Below are 18200 nucleotides of genomic sequence, written 5' to 3' on the forward strand. Positions count from 1 at the left end.
TAACCATATAACCATATAACCACATAACATATAACCATATAACCATATAACCATATAACCACATAACCATATAACCACATTGCCACATAACCATATAACCATATAACCACTAACCACATAACCATATAACCATATAACCACATAACCATATAACCACATAACCATATAACCATATAACCATATAACCATATACCACATAACCATATAACTATATAACCACATAACCATATAACCACATAACCATATAACCATATAACCATATAACCACATAACAATATAACCACATAACCATATAACCATATAACCATATAACCATAGAACCACATAACCATATAACCATATAACCACATAACCATATAACCATATAACCATATAACTACATAACCATATAACCATATAACCATATAACCATATAACACATAACCATATAACCACATAACCATATAACCACCTAACTATATAACCACTAACCACATAACACATAACCATGTAACCAGATAACCACATAACCATATAACCATATAACCATATAACCACTAACCATATAACCACATAACCATATAACCACATAACCACTAACCATATAACTAATAACCACTATCCATATAACTATAACCATAGAACCATATAATATATGTATATAGTATGTGTGTATATACAGTGTCTATACACACTATATAATTCATAAAATTATTCTAATATATGTAATGTATATTTCGAACCCTCGTAACATGAAAATATAACCTATGAATGGATTTAACTGACGAAGAGCTGATCCTTTTTTCTTTAGTGATTTCTTCGAATTTTGATTGTCTTGGACTTGAACCGTTTTCAGCTCATCAGGAAACGCTGCTCTCTGTACTCGTTGTAGTATTTCTTCCTCCGCTGCATGTAGCTCATTCAAGGTCAATTGCGTTGACAACAATTCTTCCTTGTTCCAGTGTGCTTCAATATCTTCTGTTGCAATCTTTCGTAGCTGTAACTTCATCCGAAGTTGTTCTTTAAACGCAACAACCACGCTACCGCACGCTTCAACTTCCACCATAGAGAAATATGAGATCAATCTTTCCACGGGATGAACACTAGTTGCTGCAGTGTAAATACGGGCTTCTTTTCTGATTTCAGGATCGTCTTCCTTCATGATCGGTATCTCTTCCCTCTTCGGCCAATAGTCTTCGTTTTTCCACAAAAATTCAGGTCCTTGCAACCAACGATTGTTCTTTAATAAATTGTCCAGTTTAAGTCCTTTGATCCATCGTCTGCTGGGTTATCTTCCGATTAACGTATTTCCATTCATTAACTTCCGAACCATTGTGAATGATGGTTAGACGGTTCGACTCAAACGTATAAAATCTCTTGGTCTCATTGTTGATACATTTTAGAACAGATGTAGAGTCTGTCCAATAGAAATTCTTCCGATTTCCAAATCTAACTCGTCTCGTATTATCTTTGATAATTTCACTGATATAACGGCAGCTGTCAGTTCCAGCCGAGGGATAGAAATTTCACGGTTAGGTGCCAATCGAGCTTTCCCCATAACGAACGCGCAGTATATTTGATTTTTATTGTCAGTAAGACGAAGAAATGCGACTGCCGAATATCCAACTCTCGATGCGTCGGAAAAAAGGTGTAGTTGTATCTCCACAATATCGCCGAGTTCATCAGGTTTGAAACACCGTTTCACGCGTATTTCACACAACTTTGAAAGATCTTCCAACCACCGTTTCCACTGGGCACATTCATCTTCTCCGAGGGGATCGTCCATCCGATTCCTTTCCTACATAGCATTTGTAACAATAACTTAGCTTTCATGACGTATGGTGCTATGAATCCTAGCGGATCGAACAACGAGTATACAGCCGATACCAGAGCTCTTCGCGTCACTGGTTCTGTGTTAAAGAAGCGAGGCAATTTTTCAGTAACGTCCCAAATGAAAGTATCATCCTCTGTGTTCCACTTCAACCCAAGTGCACTTTCAATCGGAAGTTTCTCTACATCGAGATCGGCCACTGATTTCGCTCTCTCACTCTCCGGAATGGAAGCTAGTACCTTTCTATTGTTACTATACCACTTCGTGAGTCGAAATCCCCCCTTTGCTAGTAGTTCACGACTTTCTTGTACTAAAGCCACAGCTTCATCTGGTTGTTTCACTTGATTTCATCATATCATCAACATATATATAGCGTTTTACACAGCAAAAAGTCGCTTTCTTATTTTGAGAAAAAAAACTCATTTCAAGATTTTTTATCTTGAAATGAGAAAAATTTTCATGGGAGAATAGCAAGAAATAATTTCTCGCTAAGAAAACATATCAAGAAAATATTTTCTTTTTTTAAGAAAAAATGTTTTCTTAAAACAAGAAATTTTGGAGAAAAATAATCTTAAAACAAGAAATATAGTAACTATTTTTTAAGAAAAATTAACTTAATTTGAGAAATATTTACTTATATTAAGAAAAATATTCTTGTTATAAGAAAGTGGGAGAATAGCAAGAAATATTTTCTGAGCAAGAATTTTTTTCAGAATGAGAAAATTTTTCTTAAAACCTATTTTCTTGTTTTAAGAAAACATCTTTCATAAGAAATTATAATGTCTAAGTTAGATAAAATTACACCTAAAAAATGAGAAAATATTTTTTACATATAAGAAAAAAATTTTATTTCAAGAAAAACATCCTTGTTTTGAGAATAAATAACTTCAAATGAGACAATTTTGACTATTAAAAATAGCTGAAAATCCTAGTAATATATGCTTTTATAATATGAGTAATAATATACATGGATATTTTACTTAACAAAAGTTCAACCTACTTCTTTATATGACCTTAACATGCTTATACAAGCTAAACTGATGTCCTGTGGCACTTGAGTGTCTTTTAGAATTATAACTTGCAGGACTGGCAATTCTATTTCATGATGTTTTGGATAGTCAATGTCCAACAAATAGAATGAAGCCAGGAAGGCAACAACTGCATCAGCTATCTTTTCAACTGCTGCCCACATCAAAATATGTTTTTCAATAACAATGTAAATACCTTCCTGGTCAATCAGGATGATTGGAAGATTTCGAACTCATTTTCCCCAAAATACTTTAGATCTTCACTGTCAACCTATATATAGAGTACAAACAAAATGAATGCTCATATCAACAATTTAAGCTCACATTATTAATACCTCTGTATAGATTTACATGCAGTTAATTCATGGACTAACTAATTATCCTAAATTTTGTCCACTTTTGTCAGGAAATATCATAGAAATCTTCTTTAGGAGATGTATCATGTTACGACAAGCCTTCTGGATGTTTGGGAGATGGTTATGCTATTGATATTATTGTGATTTAATTGTGACAAATAGAATTTTAATGTATATAATTTCAAAACTTGCAACATATCTAACAACAATCTAACTGGTAAAAATCTGGCAACATATAGGTTTATTGAAATGTAGGCCATAATCATATAGTTTATCAAATACCATGCAACAAGAGAAAAAGTATTTCTTTATAATGCATTAAAATCAAGGCAATAAAAAATAATTAATGTTTTAGTTAACATTACAATGGTAAAAAACATGCATCTTAAAAATAGTCTTACTTTCAAAGGCTTGTTTTCATTTCCATTTCCAGTAAAATAGAGTATATCTATATCTTTCTTCATCTTCTACAATGCCAGTTCCTATAAAAAATTGAAATATTTACCAGGGTGTACCACTTTTCAATTGCAATATGTGTGGGGGAGAGGAATCTAGATACCAGACCCCAGGTCACACAGCACAAATATCTGATAAATTATAAACGTTTACATGTAACAGCATCTGAGTATAGAAAGGCAAATAACAACATACTAAAATACGATTAAGCTAATTATAAGTCAGTCTTAAGCGTGCGATATTTACTATTCGTTTACTAGTAGCAGAATTTTGAGTTTAGTTCGTAACGAATTTAATAGAGTACGTTCGGTTAAAATACTATTAAATTGTAGCAATACTCAACAAAATTAATACCTTCCAATATCTGCTCGCATTCTTTGACCACTCTAGCGATTTGTTCGAGCAAACTTGTCGTTTCTTGATCCATATTAAAACGTATGAATTGAAAAAAATCGATAAAATATCGGCGATCAGTGAAGACGCGTAACACAACAGCGACGAAAATTTGAAAAGGACGCGCTTCTTCCCACAATGCCTTTAGCGCTCTCTCGTTGACCGCGTGATCACGCGCGATATGTCGCGCACACGACGTTATGTTGCAATCCATGCTCCTTTCCATGATAATTAAAATTTAAAATATCAATCTTTGACTTTTGCATTGTAAATCTTACTTTTAGTATATCAAATATTATTGTACATGGGTAGCGAATTAAGGTGGTGTTTTTAGTTCAATAACCAAGCACACCGATTGAAAGGCTAAATGTGACACATTTCTCTCATGATGAAATTTGTTTCTAAAGAGCTTCTTTTTGGAAAAATTGTTTGTACATAAGACTTAGCTTAATATAATTTATAAAGGGAGGCGGACATTTGTTCATTGTAAATAACAATAATTCTATTGTATCAATTTTTTATACCCCATTAAGTTCTTGTTTTCTTATTATTTTCTTATTCCAAGAAATTATTTTCTTGAAACGAGACTCAGATATAAGGCAAGCTTTCCTATTTTGAGAAATATTTGGGATATTACTCAATATTAATTTTCTCAAATTGAGAATTTCAGAAGTTAAGATAATCTTTCTTATTCCAAGAAATTATTTTCTTGAAACCAGATTCAGATAAGGCAAGCTTTCCTATTTTAAGAAATATTTGGGATGTTACTCAAGATTAATTTTCTCATATTGAGAATTTCAGAAGTTAAGATAATCTTTCTTATATCAAGAAATTATTTTCTCAGTATAAGAAAAAAATTCTAATTCATAAGAATATAATTTCTTGTTTTAAACTCTGTAAATCTGTGGCTTGACGACTTTCTTATTTTAAGAAATTACTTTCTAAAGGAGATTTTATATCCTAGAGTTAGAAAAAAAATTCTCGGTTTAAGAAAAATTTTCTTTATATAAGAAAAAAATTCTTAAGATAAGATATATTTTCTCGATAAGAAAATGATTTTTTGCTGTGTACTGTATCCACTACACTTTGATCAAACTCGCTTTCGTGATCATCAGCTGTTTTCCTTAGGCAGAAATTCGCCACGCTTGGCGAGGATGTCGCACCAAACAAGTGTCTGACCATTCTGTATTCTTTCATTTCTCCCGAGAGATCTGCGTTCGGCCACCATAAGAACCGAAGAGCATCACAGTCCTGTGGTTCAACCAGCACCTGGTGAAACATAGCTTCTATGTCTGAGACTAGTCCCACTTGTTCCTGTCTGAACCGAATTAACACTCCGACAAGCTGATTTGTTTGGTCAGGACCTTGTAATAACTGCTGGTTTAAAGAGGTGTTCTTGTAGGTGGCGGCACAATCATAGACTACTCTTATCTTCTCAGGTTTTGCAGGATGGGTTACCGGGTGATGCAGGAGATACCAAATGGGGTTTTTGCTTGATTGCAGCTGTTCTTGCGGTATCTTCTCAGCATATCCTTTTTCCAGATAATCGTTTATCGTTGAAGCATATTTTCTCAGAAGACTTTCATCCTTTAGTAAACGTTTCTTTAACACCATTCCTCTCCGCAGTGCCATTTCCTTGTTGTTAGGTAAGTAGGGTGGTTTATGTCGCCATGGAAGGGCGACCTGCATGATAATGACCATCCACCTTTTTTAGCGATTTCTCCATCACCGTCAGAGCTCTTCTATCTTCAATGGATTGACAGACATTGGTATCCAAAATACAATCTTCAAAATCAGTTTTCCACAGTCTCTCCAACTGATGATTCAGATCTTGCGGCATGGACTTTTCTTCAACTAAACACGACTTTAACCCAGAGGCCGACCCATTTGAATGTAGCATTGAAATACCTTCATCCGAACTGTTCTCAAGCTGATAATCCTCTTCCATAGGTTGTTCTGGTTCATTCAACAGACACTGTCTGACTCGGGGCTTCACATTTGTCACAGGGCTTTTTGTGTTGCTGTCCGAGCAAATTTCGTATTATAGCAGTTGTTCTTTCTCCTTTCCCCGAGAGGGCCAACAACTGTCCATCCCAGGCTATACCTGATCGCCACTTGATCATTCTCTTCACCAATGCGATATTCGAGTGGTACGAATATGCTGGGTTTCTCCTGCAGACCAATCAATAACCAATGTTACCTCATTCGCATCTAATTCTGTTATTGGAACACCATCCAAATGATGCCATCTCTGAATATCCTCTCTGCGGGCAATACAACTTCCAGCAATAGGCATTTGCTCAACTGACCGTACATTTGATAACTCCAGTGATGTCACCCCGTCCATGGATGTGACTACGATATCCAAAAGTTCACTGTCAATTCGTTTAGACCCATTTATCCCTGAAAGGAAGAAATCAATCCTTTGACCATGGGCTCCTAGTTCTTTCTGCAATTTCTGATGAATGAGTGTAACTTCTGAGCCACAATCTAATAGAGCATATGTTACAACTAAAGGTTGCTCTCGTCCCTTTATTTGCACTTTCACTGGTACAACGCTGAGGCAAACTCTCTCGCCGGCCCCAGTTGCCACAGTTACTCTGGACTCTGCCTGTTTATTCTTCTCATTATCGGAGCCTGTTTCTTTACTGTGTTCATCAGGCAAATGTTTGCCATCACGATTTCCTTGAGGTGTAATTGCTTCTGGAGGATGCAACAAGGTATGATGCCCTTCATTGCAGCCTTCTTTCTGACATCGAAAATGTACTTTGGGGCATGTCCGCATAAAATGGCCATTACTAAGGCATTTCATACATAGGTGATTTTCCTGAACAAATTTCTTCTTGTCTTGATACGATATCTTATTATATGCTGAACACTTCCAAATCCTATGTGCTCCAACAGAACAAACATTTAGAATAAGGCGAATTTGACACACGATTTCTTTCTTGGGTTTGCTGTGCACCTGCAGTTAAAGCAGCTGCCCTATGTACAAAGCGTCCACCTACCCCTTGTCCCTTCCCTCTTATCTTTGACGTACTACTTGAAAGATCTTCCGCAAACTCATTGTTTACAAGTTTTGCTCTTCCTCGCACAAACGCCAAGAAGTTTTGAAAATTTGGTCTTGAACCAGATTCAATAATTGTTCCTGCACGCTCTGTCCATTTAACCTTCATAAACATGGGGAGCTTCCTATTTAACTCGCGTAAAGTGTTTACGTGACTTAATTCACTTTCATATTCTGGCCCCATACTGGTCAGGGTTCTGTTAGCAATTTCTAACTTTCTTGCATATTCCAACAAACTCGGTCCATCTGCTTGTTTCAGGACCGGCAGGTTCTCCAGTTTCCTGATATGTGCTTTCGCAATTATATGGGGCTTCCCAAAGTTTTCCTTTAAGGTATTCTTTGCCGTAACATAACCTTGTTCCACTGGCAGGTTCACACAAGACTCTATTGCTTCAAGAGCTTTCCCATTGCAGTATCAATAGTTGAAGTATTGTGGCATTGTCAGGGTTATCCTTCTCCAGACAAGTTTCAAAGTTATGAATGAAGGAGACATAATTCATAGGCTCTCCTCATGTATTTAATCCTTGGGGTTGACACTACTTGTCGTAATGCTCTAACCATCTCTTCGCCACTGTCACTCCTTACAGGCATTGGCAACTCCACCCTCCTCTCAGGTGATTGCCATGGTAATTTAGTTGCTGATTCTGTAGGTAATTTTACAGTTGGGTGCCATAGAGGTGTATCAAAGTTTCTACAGTTCTCTACAGATGGCATTTGAAATGCTGAGGGTAATTTGGTGTTTAACTGCAATCTATCATCTCCAGGATAGTTCCACAATTTACTTGTTTGAGGGCTGAAAGCACTAGGCTGACTTGTATGCTGCTTCGCTGCTAGAACTAAAGTGGGGTAGTTCACAACTGGACGATTCGCCATTGTGAGTTTTGCATAGTCCCAGTCCATTCTACTTGCTACACACACTACCGGTCTATACGCTTCATGTTTCCCAAAATTCTGCATTGTTCTCGACTGGTTTTGGATTGAAGGACGACCAGTATAAATTTCACTATCCAATCCATAAACAACATTCTCAGGCAGAGGGTCTAATTCATATTGTCCCCGTATATACTCATCAGCTAGTTCATTTTGAATATTGAAACTAACCTTTGCCTGTTCCTCCATTCATACTTTAGCTCTGCCATTCTCCTTTTCATTTCATGTCGTTGCATTAACTGGCTAACTTTTAACTGTGCAAGGGCTACCTTCTCTCTCTTCTTCGACAAGGCTGATGTTGAACTTGCACCACTTGTTGAAACACTAATTTGGCTTTGACCTTTACCAGTACTCTGCAACTTTGACTTTCTTCCCCAACATGCAAATAGTTGGTCCAAATGTACCTTTTCGTCCATCTGATCTTTGTATGTTAAATTAGCTCTTCTTCTTTCATCTTCAGCTGTAACAACCTCCAAGTACTGCTCATGAACACTAACAAATTCACTCCATAGTTTATCATACCCATTTTTCTTCGACACAATCTCGTCAGTATTTCCTAGTCCTGCATCCATAAGTCCTTGAATGTCCTCGTGTAATCTTGATAAACTGTTAATATACTCCAACCTGGACTTGAATAGATTATTTATGTTCTCCAGCATATATTCTTCACGACTCATAATAGCTAAATTTAATTGCACTTCAATAATTGCAAATCCTTTTTCTCAGTCTACTTAAAGTTTAATGTACACAATGTTCATAATATATCACTCTAGATGAAACCCCATCCTCATTACTTCATGTTCCACAATAATAATATATCCAAACAATACTAACTCGTAATCGCGAGTTTAACTACCGAAACCAGTTCGACGTGTTCAAGCTGACAATTTAAGGCTATAGCCAACGTACTGTACAATACAATATTGTTTTCTTCCTGAAATATGTCCCTTTAAGTACCATATGTTTATACCCAACACACCAATGACCGAATAATTCCGTAATATCGATCCTCTATCGTAAACAACTATGAAGTAATACACTCTCGTTCAACAATGCAATGTGAAATAACAATAGCGTCTTCTTCCTGAAGACCAAACCTTTTCAAACGTATTAAATTCCACGTGACACCCACGACTTTAATACTTATAATCCCACGATTCCACCTTGTTTCCAACTAAAGTAACGACATAATCCATACCATATTCCCTTGAAACAACACAATTTTCAAACGGTAATACTATCTTTTTTCTGACGACTTTCACTCTGATCACGCGTAGAATTCTCAAACGGTTCTAAACTGTAACTTTCTTTGGACGCCGACCCGGACTAATACACACAACTCCATTTAACTCAACTTTGTTTACCTTACTTTCGCGTTTACAATAACTTTTTCTTTACCTCTCCTCTACTACCTCAGTTCACTTTATTTAACTACGTTTACTCTCCTTCAGAGTACATTTAAAAACCCTTTGAGTACGTTTAGAACCGTTTGGTTCTACATGCATATATAAATTTGTCAATATGGCGTCCATTCGCCTAAAAACTCTCCTCTGAAACCCGCGTGTTCCGTCACATAACACTCGCATACCGGAAAACACCACTTACCGGAAGAAACGGTAGCTACATATATATATATATATATATATATATATATATATATATATATATATATATATATATATATATATATATATATATATATTATATATATATATATATATATATATACTGTCGTTATCAAAAAGGTTGTCCTGAGCAAGTATATGTATATATCGATCACGTGACATTATTATGCATCAACACGCGTGGGATTGTACAAGCGTGTTAATTGCGAGTTCGAGTATAGCAAGGTGAACGATTAGAAAATGCCAAGACCATATTCGGATGATTTAAGGTGGAGAATGGTTTACCAACGACTGTTTTACGAAAGAATCATCGACGAAATTACAGCACAGCTATTTGTTTGTTTAAAAACCGTCTATCGTACTCTCAGCACCTTTTGGAACACGGGTGATGTAAAGCCTTGCCGTATGGGTCGCCCAACAGCGAGCAAATCTTTATTCCCACACGAAGAATATATTAACATGGACTGTTTACTGCGAACGCCGCAAATACAGTTGAATGAGATAGCAAGCTATATGTAAACCTCTTCAATAGGATTGAAATCAGGACTGTCGTACACTCGTTCTACAACTTCTTGTACATGATGTGTTGGGTGGTTATCTGTTAAAAAATATGCATATTACTAGTTTTAGCAGTTGCATCTTTGTGCACCAACAAGTTTTGTTTAAACAGATAGATCAAAACATGATCACAAATTCAGTCATCCCTTGAGACATATGTTAGAACAGCGAATTTGCATTAATCATATTTTAATCTCACCCATAACGAGGACGGATCGCGATATATATATATATATATATATATATATATATATATATATATATATATATATATATATATATATATATATATATATATATATATATATATATGTATGTCCCATATATATGGGTGTCCCAAAAAAACGAAAACTATTGAAATCACCCATAAGAATGTAATTGTTAGAGTTTGAATACCTAAGCACTCTGTTGGGACCAGTGAACTCTAATAAGACTAGAACGATAACTCAACAATAAAGACTAGTCATTGGATGAAGCCGATTTGAATATAATTTGCTGATTAAGGCGGCAGCCGAGCGAGCAAATCAAGCCTTCAAAAGAACTGGGGAGAGTGAAAATTCCGTAAAAATCGTATTTTTTGGCAAAAAATTGCGAGAAAAGTGCAATTTTTATTTGACCACTTCAACTTTAAACAACGAATTTACCCTTTTTGGATAGACCTAAGTAATCCGCATCATCTTACTGTAAAAACCGGCGAGGTACCAGCTTTGTACTTGAAATATTTAAAGAATTTGAACGGGCCGAAAAAAAACTTCGCCTTCAACTCGCAAAAAAAATAGGTTTGCACCTTTTCACGTTCATAAAACTTGTTTTTTAGTAAAATCTAAGTGTCAATGCTTGTTTTAAGCTTTTATTCATGATCAGATGAGAAGGATTTGTGTATAAAAACCGGCGTTGTTTTGGTGGTGTAATTTCAACTCTTGGCCTTCATGGCGGCCATCAGTGCTGGCTTCAAAGATGGCGGCCAAGTTATCGTTCCAGTCTTTTTAGAGTTCACTGGTTGGGACCCAGAGATGTATAAATGTTTGCCATACTGATTTTTATGCATGCATATGATGCAGTATAATTTGCTTGTTCGCAAGATTGATATTTATCAACAATATTTACAATTTACAAATATGGATAACATTATTTAAATGTGCATCTCAAGGACCATGATCTTCAACATGTCCCCTTTCTCTAGCAACACAAAGCATTTAGCATTTTATAAGTTGCATTAAATCCCCACGGGCTGAAATTCGTGAACACGGCATTTAAATTTTAACAATGAGTGATTTCAATAGTTTTCGTTTCGAGACGACTAACTTAGCTTCCAGAAAAACGTAAGAATTATTGCCATTTTTTCCAAAAAATAGGAGGGTAAACTTTGATTCTTTGAAAATATACGGCTCTTAGCCGTTACGACTTGCTATGACTTACAGTACATTCACTTGCAGAAAAATATTTCCATACTTCTTTTTTCACAAACCGCACGTTACCACACGTACCCCCCGACCATCCTCCAAACCACATAAATTTTTCAACTATATTATGCTACCATCCATATGCTTAAATGATTTCGTTTAACCTAGGCAAGGGGTTGCTGCATACACGTGTTTCTAGTTTAACTATAGTTATTGATAGAATTCGCAAATAAATATCTAGCAGGAAACGCCATTGATTTCAGAATGGGTATAATGAATCTAATAGCGAAGGCTTCAAAACAGGGCTGCGAGAATAGTTTTGGGTTATCCCAACGAGCACGGTCCTTCAGAAGCTGCTTAGGCTGAGCTGGGGTGGAAAACCCTTATAAGGAACATGGACTAGAATCCGAAGCCAAACTCGTGTACAAGATTAACAATGGTAATATTTCGAATACAGAAGTTCGTAATAACAATGCTTTATTCTTATCAAAAAACACCGAATACAGCTGATGAAGGACAAATAACTAAAATAAACGTCAGTAGCTGTCTTTATATGGTCTCCTACCAACCAACTTCAGTTTTTCATCAGGTCACCGCAAATGGTTAATATTTCAGACTATGTTTTAAATAGGACTCATTTGACGGTAATGTAGCAATATAAAGTTAAGCGTAAGCCACAAGACGTGAAACAAGCCTTATTAATATGGAAACAATTTGATTAGTGACGTTTTCAAATTTATCCGGCAAAGCCGTCCACTCGTATCCGCTCAGCCGTCGTTTTCAAATTCTTCCACTCTGGAGAGCGTTTTCAGATTCCCCCCCCCCCCTTTTTGAGTGGGAGAAAACGCCGGATACGTGTGGACAGTACGCGTAACCGTCGAATTACTGGAAACATTATATTCAAAGTACTCAAATTACGTTACCTGCGATATTATCATATTATAATTGGGCACGAGTACCCATTTTAGCCGTAGACGGGGCTTGTGTGATGTAATATGATGCGAAGTCATATGATTGGTGATATGTGATGCAACGTCATACTATATCATGGTATATGATGTTATCGCTACATTACCACATGATGATGATTCCGGACATGAACTAGTTTTAAGCTATCATAACAGGGCACTAAAGTAAACCTCTAATTATAAAATGGAGAAAGTAAGATTTGACATCTGTTGTATATAACCAGGTGGTGTTGGCCATGAAGATAGCTTTTCACTTTACTATATATCGCATGTTGCCAGCAAAAACAAAAAATAAACCAAAAAAATTAACACAACTGGGAAAATAAAAAAACGCAATTTAAACCTGTGACGTTCGTTCAGAATGGTCTTCGTCATCTCAGTATAATGCCTTTGGCAAGAATTCCCGATATCGTAATAGTTTACACCGGCATCAGCATTATTTTGGGTAATTATCTCTTGTGCGAGTGGGCTTTCTTGAGAGAATTTCTCTATAAATCCCAGTTAGTTTTCTCCTCTTTTTTCTAGAATTAGGTGCAGGGTTGCTGATAGGTTGTCGTTGTACTAATTCAGCTACAGTTTCTTGGAGTGCCTGTGAAGTGAGACAATGCACTTGCGTGGATCCACTTGATGTCAAGTTTCCGACAAGCTGTTCTGCACTATCCACCTCGATACCTAAAGGTCTTCCCGTTTTGTTCAAAATTCTGAGATACACATCAATATCGTTGGAATCGCATCCCTCGGAGTCGTTCACATTACAAAACCTGTCTAACGTGGCAAGTCCAATGTCATCTTCCTCCAGAACACGAATGGACGTTTTAGCCCCTTCCTGTGAATCCAGAACTCTGAGAATTAATTGCATATTGGCTTCCGGGACTGGTACGGCCAATTCCTCTTCGTTTGTGACATTATCTTCGCTACGAGAAGAGAAATCTCTTGTGCCAGAAACCATATTTAACTTACATTGTTCTCCGTTCTTGTTTAATGATACTGGATTATTGTCTATACCGACAGATACCCCGTTTTCTGGTTCACAAACCTGTGCGCGGTTGAGTTCCTTCAACGTCTCTAGTTTCCTTTTTTCATTACTAGTAAGGCCTTTTAAGTCATGCCAAGTTAATGATTCATTTGCTTTTTGTTCCCGAGAAACCTCTTTGTTCAAAGTAACGGTCTGTTCGCCCAATACCTGAGTAGTATTATCGTTCAACGTGTGCAATTTTTCTTCCTCGGCAATACGTATTCCTAAGCCCTCTGATTTTTTAGTCGATTTTTCTCCCCAAGAAGCAAATACTTCTGTTAAACTATCGTTTAACGTCTGTTGTTTTGCTTCATCAGAGCTGAAGACGTCATCTAAATTATGTTGTTTTCCTTGTTCTGCATTAAGATTGTCGACCTTTTGTGATACCTTGAGACAATCCCCATTTGGAGCCGCTTTGTCTAATTTTTCCGCGCTGCAAATTTCGTTTGAAGGAAGATCGTTTTTACGATTTGTTTTTGCAACGCCAATTTTCCAATTAGTTAATGCCTTTAGAGAGTCTTCAAGGCCGGGCTGAGACTGATGTTCGACAGTGTCCCTAGTTAAATCATCCGGTTTAGAATGCGCAACCGGAGAACTGTCATCAGGAAATTGGAAATCAACTGCTACCATTTTGTTGTCTTTATTTATTGGGGACTTGCAAACATCACTTTGGACACCTTGCTGCACCAACTGGGGCTCAGATTTTCCCAGGCTATTATCAGCCTCATTTGCTTGAGGTTCAACAACTTTTTCAGATTTAGAAACTGAAACATCAGCTTGTAGTGGGTTATAATGATTTGAGGTTTTCGTACTGATCGACGTGTTCTCGACTATGCCTTCAGAATGACCAAGTTCAATGCCTAAATTTCTGCGCACGGTTGCCAGTGGATCGCGTGTTTCCGAATCATTTGATCTTGTTTGTGAACCACACGATGTAAAGTTGGAGTCATTCAATGCTTTGGTATGTTCTGTGGAACTCAGCTCACTCTGCATCTCACTCGGTTGGTCCAGGTTTACCTGTGATGAAATAGACACTTTTTTTTAAATATCTTAAGAAAAAAGAGTGATTTGAGGCAACCAGATGCGACACTTCAAATAGGACTTCAAGTTATATTTTGGATGTAATATATGAACAGCGAGAGCGAGTGTCTCACCGGGATATTCAAACCCAACTGAGAAAACAATGTATGAAAACAGAATGTTTTAATTATTCGTTTTCAAGAGTTTGGATATCCCAGAGAGACACGAACAGAAGTTGTTCCAGTGGCTTCTCGAATGAATCGAGACAAAAGGTCTCCGGAAGGTGAGTTCTTTACAATTTCTAAATACGTGAAAGATAGGTAAGAATTGATTGTGATACGCAATGCATGATTATTATTGATGTTTTTTGCATAGGAGTGGTTACAATTAAAGCAAAGTTTTATTTTGGTGTTTTTATTTAGTTATTTTGTATGCTGATTTGATTTAATTTTAGATAATTATGCGATAGCGAGTAAAATTTGGAATTAACGATGAAGCTAATTTAGATATGGTAGATCACTTCATCTCCAGGCCTCCGCTAAACGCTTGCACTTTTGAGAAAACAAAGAAACTCAAAAAATGAATCAGATATCAAATAACCCAAAAACTAACCTAAAGATATTTTCAGAGGTTCATTTTCGGGGTTTGCAAACATCAAAAGAGAAAAGAAGGTAAAAAAAAAACAGAAAGTAAACGGCGCGTATTCGCACCCAGACATTCACATACCGCACTAGAGACCAAAACCGCTTAACACTCCACTACTTTGCACTGCCAGAAAACCCACTAGCTTAACATTGTTAATATAGAGTTCTTATTTATACAAAACGCGTATACGCGGAAGGCCAGCTATTGAACGAGGTGCTCTAGCATATCTGAAATATTATAGCAATACGAGTGAAGTTTTTATAGAAAATTTTGTGAAAATTTCAACATCGCTCAACACGAGCAACATTTTTTAACCACGAGTATGATTTTGGCATTAATTGCAAGACTTAATTCGTTCTATTACTCATTAATTAATTATATATCTTCTGTAATCTAAAGATACAACTTTATTTAATTTCAATAAAATCGTTAAATTTTATCAAAATAAGATTGATTGGTGGTATATAGCTAAATTGTATAATTTAAAATTATTAAAGTTTAGCGTATATTTACCATTTTGCTCTCTCCATTCTCAGTTCGGGCATCATTCCCTATTTGGGGGTTGCAAACATCACTTTGGACATCTTGCTGCACGAACTGGGGTTCAGATTTTCTCAGGATATTTTCAGGCTCATTTTCTTGAGGTTCAACAACTTTTTCTGATTCAGACACTGAAACATTAGCTTCTAGTGGGTTACACTGATTTGAGGTTTTCGTACTGATCGACGTGTTCTCGACTATGCCTTCAAAATGACCAAGTTCAATGCTTGAATCTCTGGGCACGGTTGCCATTGGATCGCGCGTTTCCGGGTCATTTGATATAGTTTGTGAACCACACGATGTCTTTACATTGGAGTCATTCAATGCTTCGGTATGTTCAGTGGAACTCAACTCACTTTGCATCTCACTCGGTTGGTCCAAGCTTACCTGTGAAATAGAGAAGTTTTTTTAAATACCTAAGAGAAAGAGTGATTTGAGGCAACGAGATGTGACACTCTAAATAGGACTTCAAGTTAAATTTTGGATGTAATATATGAACAGCGAGAGCGAGTGTCTCACCGGGATATTCAAACCCGACTGCACGAGAAAACAATGTATGAAAACAGAACTGCGAAGAACGGTTTGTTTTAATTAATCGTTTTGTTTTGTTTTAATTAATCGTTTCGGTTTTAATAAAATTTTGTCAAAATTTCAAACATCACAAATACAATTAATCCCTCAACATCGCTCAGCACGAGCAACATTTGTTAACCACGAGTAAGATTTTGGCATTAATTGTACGACTTAATTCGTTCTATTACTGATAATCTAAAGATGCAACTGTATTAAACTTTAATAAAAGCGTTAAATTTTATCACAACAAGATTGGTTGGTGGTATTACAGCTAAATAGTATATTTTAAAATGATTAAAGTTTAGCGTATATTTACCATTTCGCTCTCTCCATTCTTAGTTTGGGCATCATTCCCTATTGGGGAGTTGCAAACATCACTTTGGACATCTCGCTGAACCAACTGGGGCTCAGATTTTCCCAGGATATTATCAGCCTCGTTTGCTTGAGGTTCAACAACTTTTTCAGATTTAGAAACTGAAACATCAGCTTCTAGTGGGTTATACTGATTTGAAGTTTTCGTACTGATCGACGTGTTCTCGACTATGCCTTCAGAATGACCAAGTTCAATGCTTACATTTCTGCGCACGGTTGCAAGTGGATCGCGTGTTTCCGGGTCATTTGATGTAGTTTGTGAACCACACGATGTAAAGTTGGAGTCATTCAATGCTTCGGTATGTTCTGTGGAACTCAACTCACTCTGCATCTCACTCGGTTGGTCCAGGTTTACCTGTGATGAAATAGAGACGTTTTTTTTAAATATCTTAAGACAAAAGAGTATTTTGAGGCAACGAGATGTTACACTTTAAATATGACTTGGAGTTAAATTTTGGATGTAATAATCATATGAACAGCGAGAGCGAGTGTTTTCCCGGGATATCTAAACCGAGAAAACGATGTATGAAAACATTGGGGCAAACTCGCGGCCAAAGCGATTTCCCATACAAAGGTATAATGAGTGAGGGAAATTTATATTTGCGCATTTTGCTCGATTTTGGCAAAACGATTTACAAAATGTTGAATTTCAAAGATTATTACGGATAAATAGGTTTTTGTGAATATGTGGCATGAAGTATATGTGAATCAGAGATCGGGAAGTGTTAAATTTTTGCCAGCTATTCAGCGGGGTGCTCTAGCACATCTGAAATATTATTGGAATACGAGTGACGTTTTTATAGAAAATTTTGTGAAAATTTTGTCAAAATTTCAAACATCACAAATACAATTAATCCCTAATTGTACGAGCAACATCGCCCAGCACGAGCAACATTTGTTAACTACGAGTATGATTTTGGCATTAATTGTACCACTTAATTCGTTCTATTAGTGATAATCTAAAGATGCAACTTTATTAAACTTTAATAAAAGCGTTAAATTTTATCACAACAAGATTGGTTGACGGTATATAGCTAAATAATATATTTCAAAATTAATAAAGTTTAGCGTATATTTACCATTTCGCTCTCTCCATTCTTAGTTTCGCCACCATTCCCTATTGGGGAGTTGCAAACATCACTTTGGACACCTTGCTGGACCAACTGGGGCTCAGATTTTCCCAGGATATTTTCAGCCTCATTTACTTGCGGTTCAACAACTTTTACAGATTTCGACACTGAAACATCAGCTTCTAGTGGGTTATACTCATTTGAGGTTTTCGAACTGATCGACGTGTTTTCGACTTTGCCTTCAGAATGACCAAGTTCAATGCCTGAATTTCTGCGCACGGTTGCCAGTGGATCGCGCGTTTCCGGACCATTTGATGTAGTTTGTGAACCACACGATGTAAAGTTGGAGTCATTCAATGCTTCGGTATGTT

At 36.5% G+C, this 18200-nt stretch overlaps 2 protein-coding genes and 1 long non-coding RNA gene across 3 annotated transcripts; all 3 read right to left on the reverse strand.

Moving 5' to 3' along the window:
- Positions 1 to 1378: 1378 nt before the first annotated feature.
- Positions 1379 to 1765, reverse strand: LOC114544487. Its single transcript, XM_028563115.1, has one exon. The coding sequence runs from the start codon at positions 1763 to 1765 to the stop codon at positions 1379 to 1381; it is 387 nt and encodes a 128-aa protein (XP_028418916.1).
- A 917-nt stretch (positions 1766 to 2682) lies between these two features.
- Positions 2683 to 4138, reverse strand: LOC114544490. Its single transcript, XR_003690446.1, has 3 exons — positions 4005 to 4138; positions 3596 to 3676; positions 2683 to 3109 (listed from the first exon to the last, which is right to left on the reverse strand). It is a non-coding gene; the product is annotated as an uncharacterized LOC114544490 (long non-coding RNA).
- Positions 4139 to 12067: 7929 nt separating this feature from the next.
- LOC114544489 lies at positions 12068 to 18189 on the reverse strand. The gene is made up of 4 exons (XM_028563116.1): positions 17839 to 18189; positions 16704 to 17114; positions 15788 to 16201; positions 12068 to 14626 (listed from the first exon to the last, which is right to left on the reverse strand). The coding sequence occupies exons 1-4, from the start codon at positions 17839 to 17841 to the stop codon at positions 13031 to 13033; spliced, it is 2424 nt and encodes an 807-aa protein (XP_028418917.1). The 5' UTR covers positions 17842 to 18189; the 3' UTR covers positions 12068 to 13030.
- Positions 18190 to 18200: the final 11 nt, after the last annotated feature.

This window comes from Dendronephthya gigantea, unplaced genomic scaffold (assembly GCF_004324835.1).
Source record: "Dendronephthya gigantea isolate DGI-Jeju-01 unplaced genomic scaffold, DenGig_1.0 000811F, whole genome shotgun sequence".
Classification (NCBI taxonomy): domain Eukaryota; kingdom Metazoa; phylum Cnidaria; class Anthozoa; order Malacalcyonacea; family Nephtheidae; genus Dendronephthya; species Dendronephthya gigantea.

Coding starts and splice junctions, on each gene's coding strand:
- LOC114544487 (XM_028563115.1), bottom strand. CDS start 1,765: ATGGACGATCCCCTCGGAGAAGATGAATGTGCCCAGTGGAAACGGTGG.
- LOC114544489 (XM_028563116.1), bottom strand. Junction 16,202..16,703: donor AGAATGGAGAGAGCGAAATG/GTAAATATACGC, acceptor TCTATTTCACAG/GTAAGCTTGGACCAACCGAG. Junction 14,627..15,787: donor AGAATGGAGAGAGCAAAATG/GTAAATATACGC, acceptor ATTTCATCACAG/GTAAACCTGGACCAACCGAG.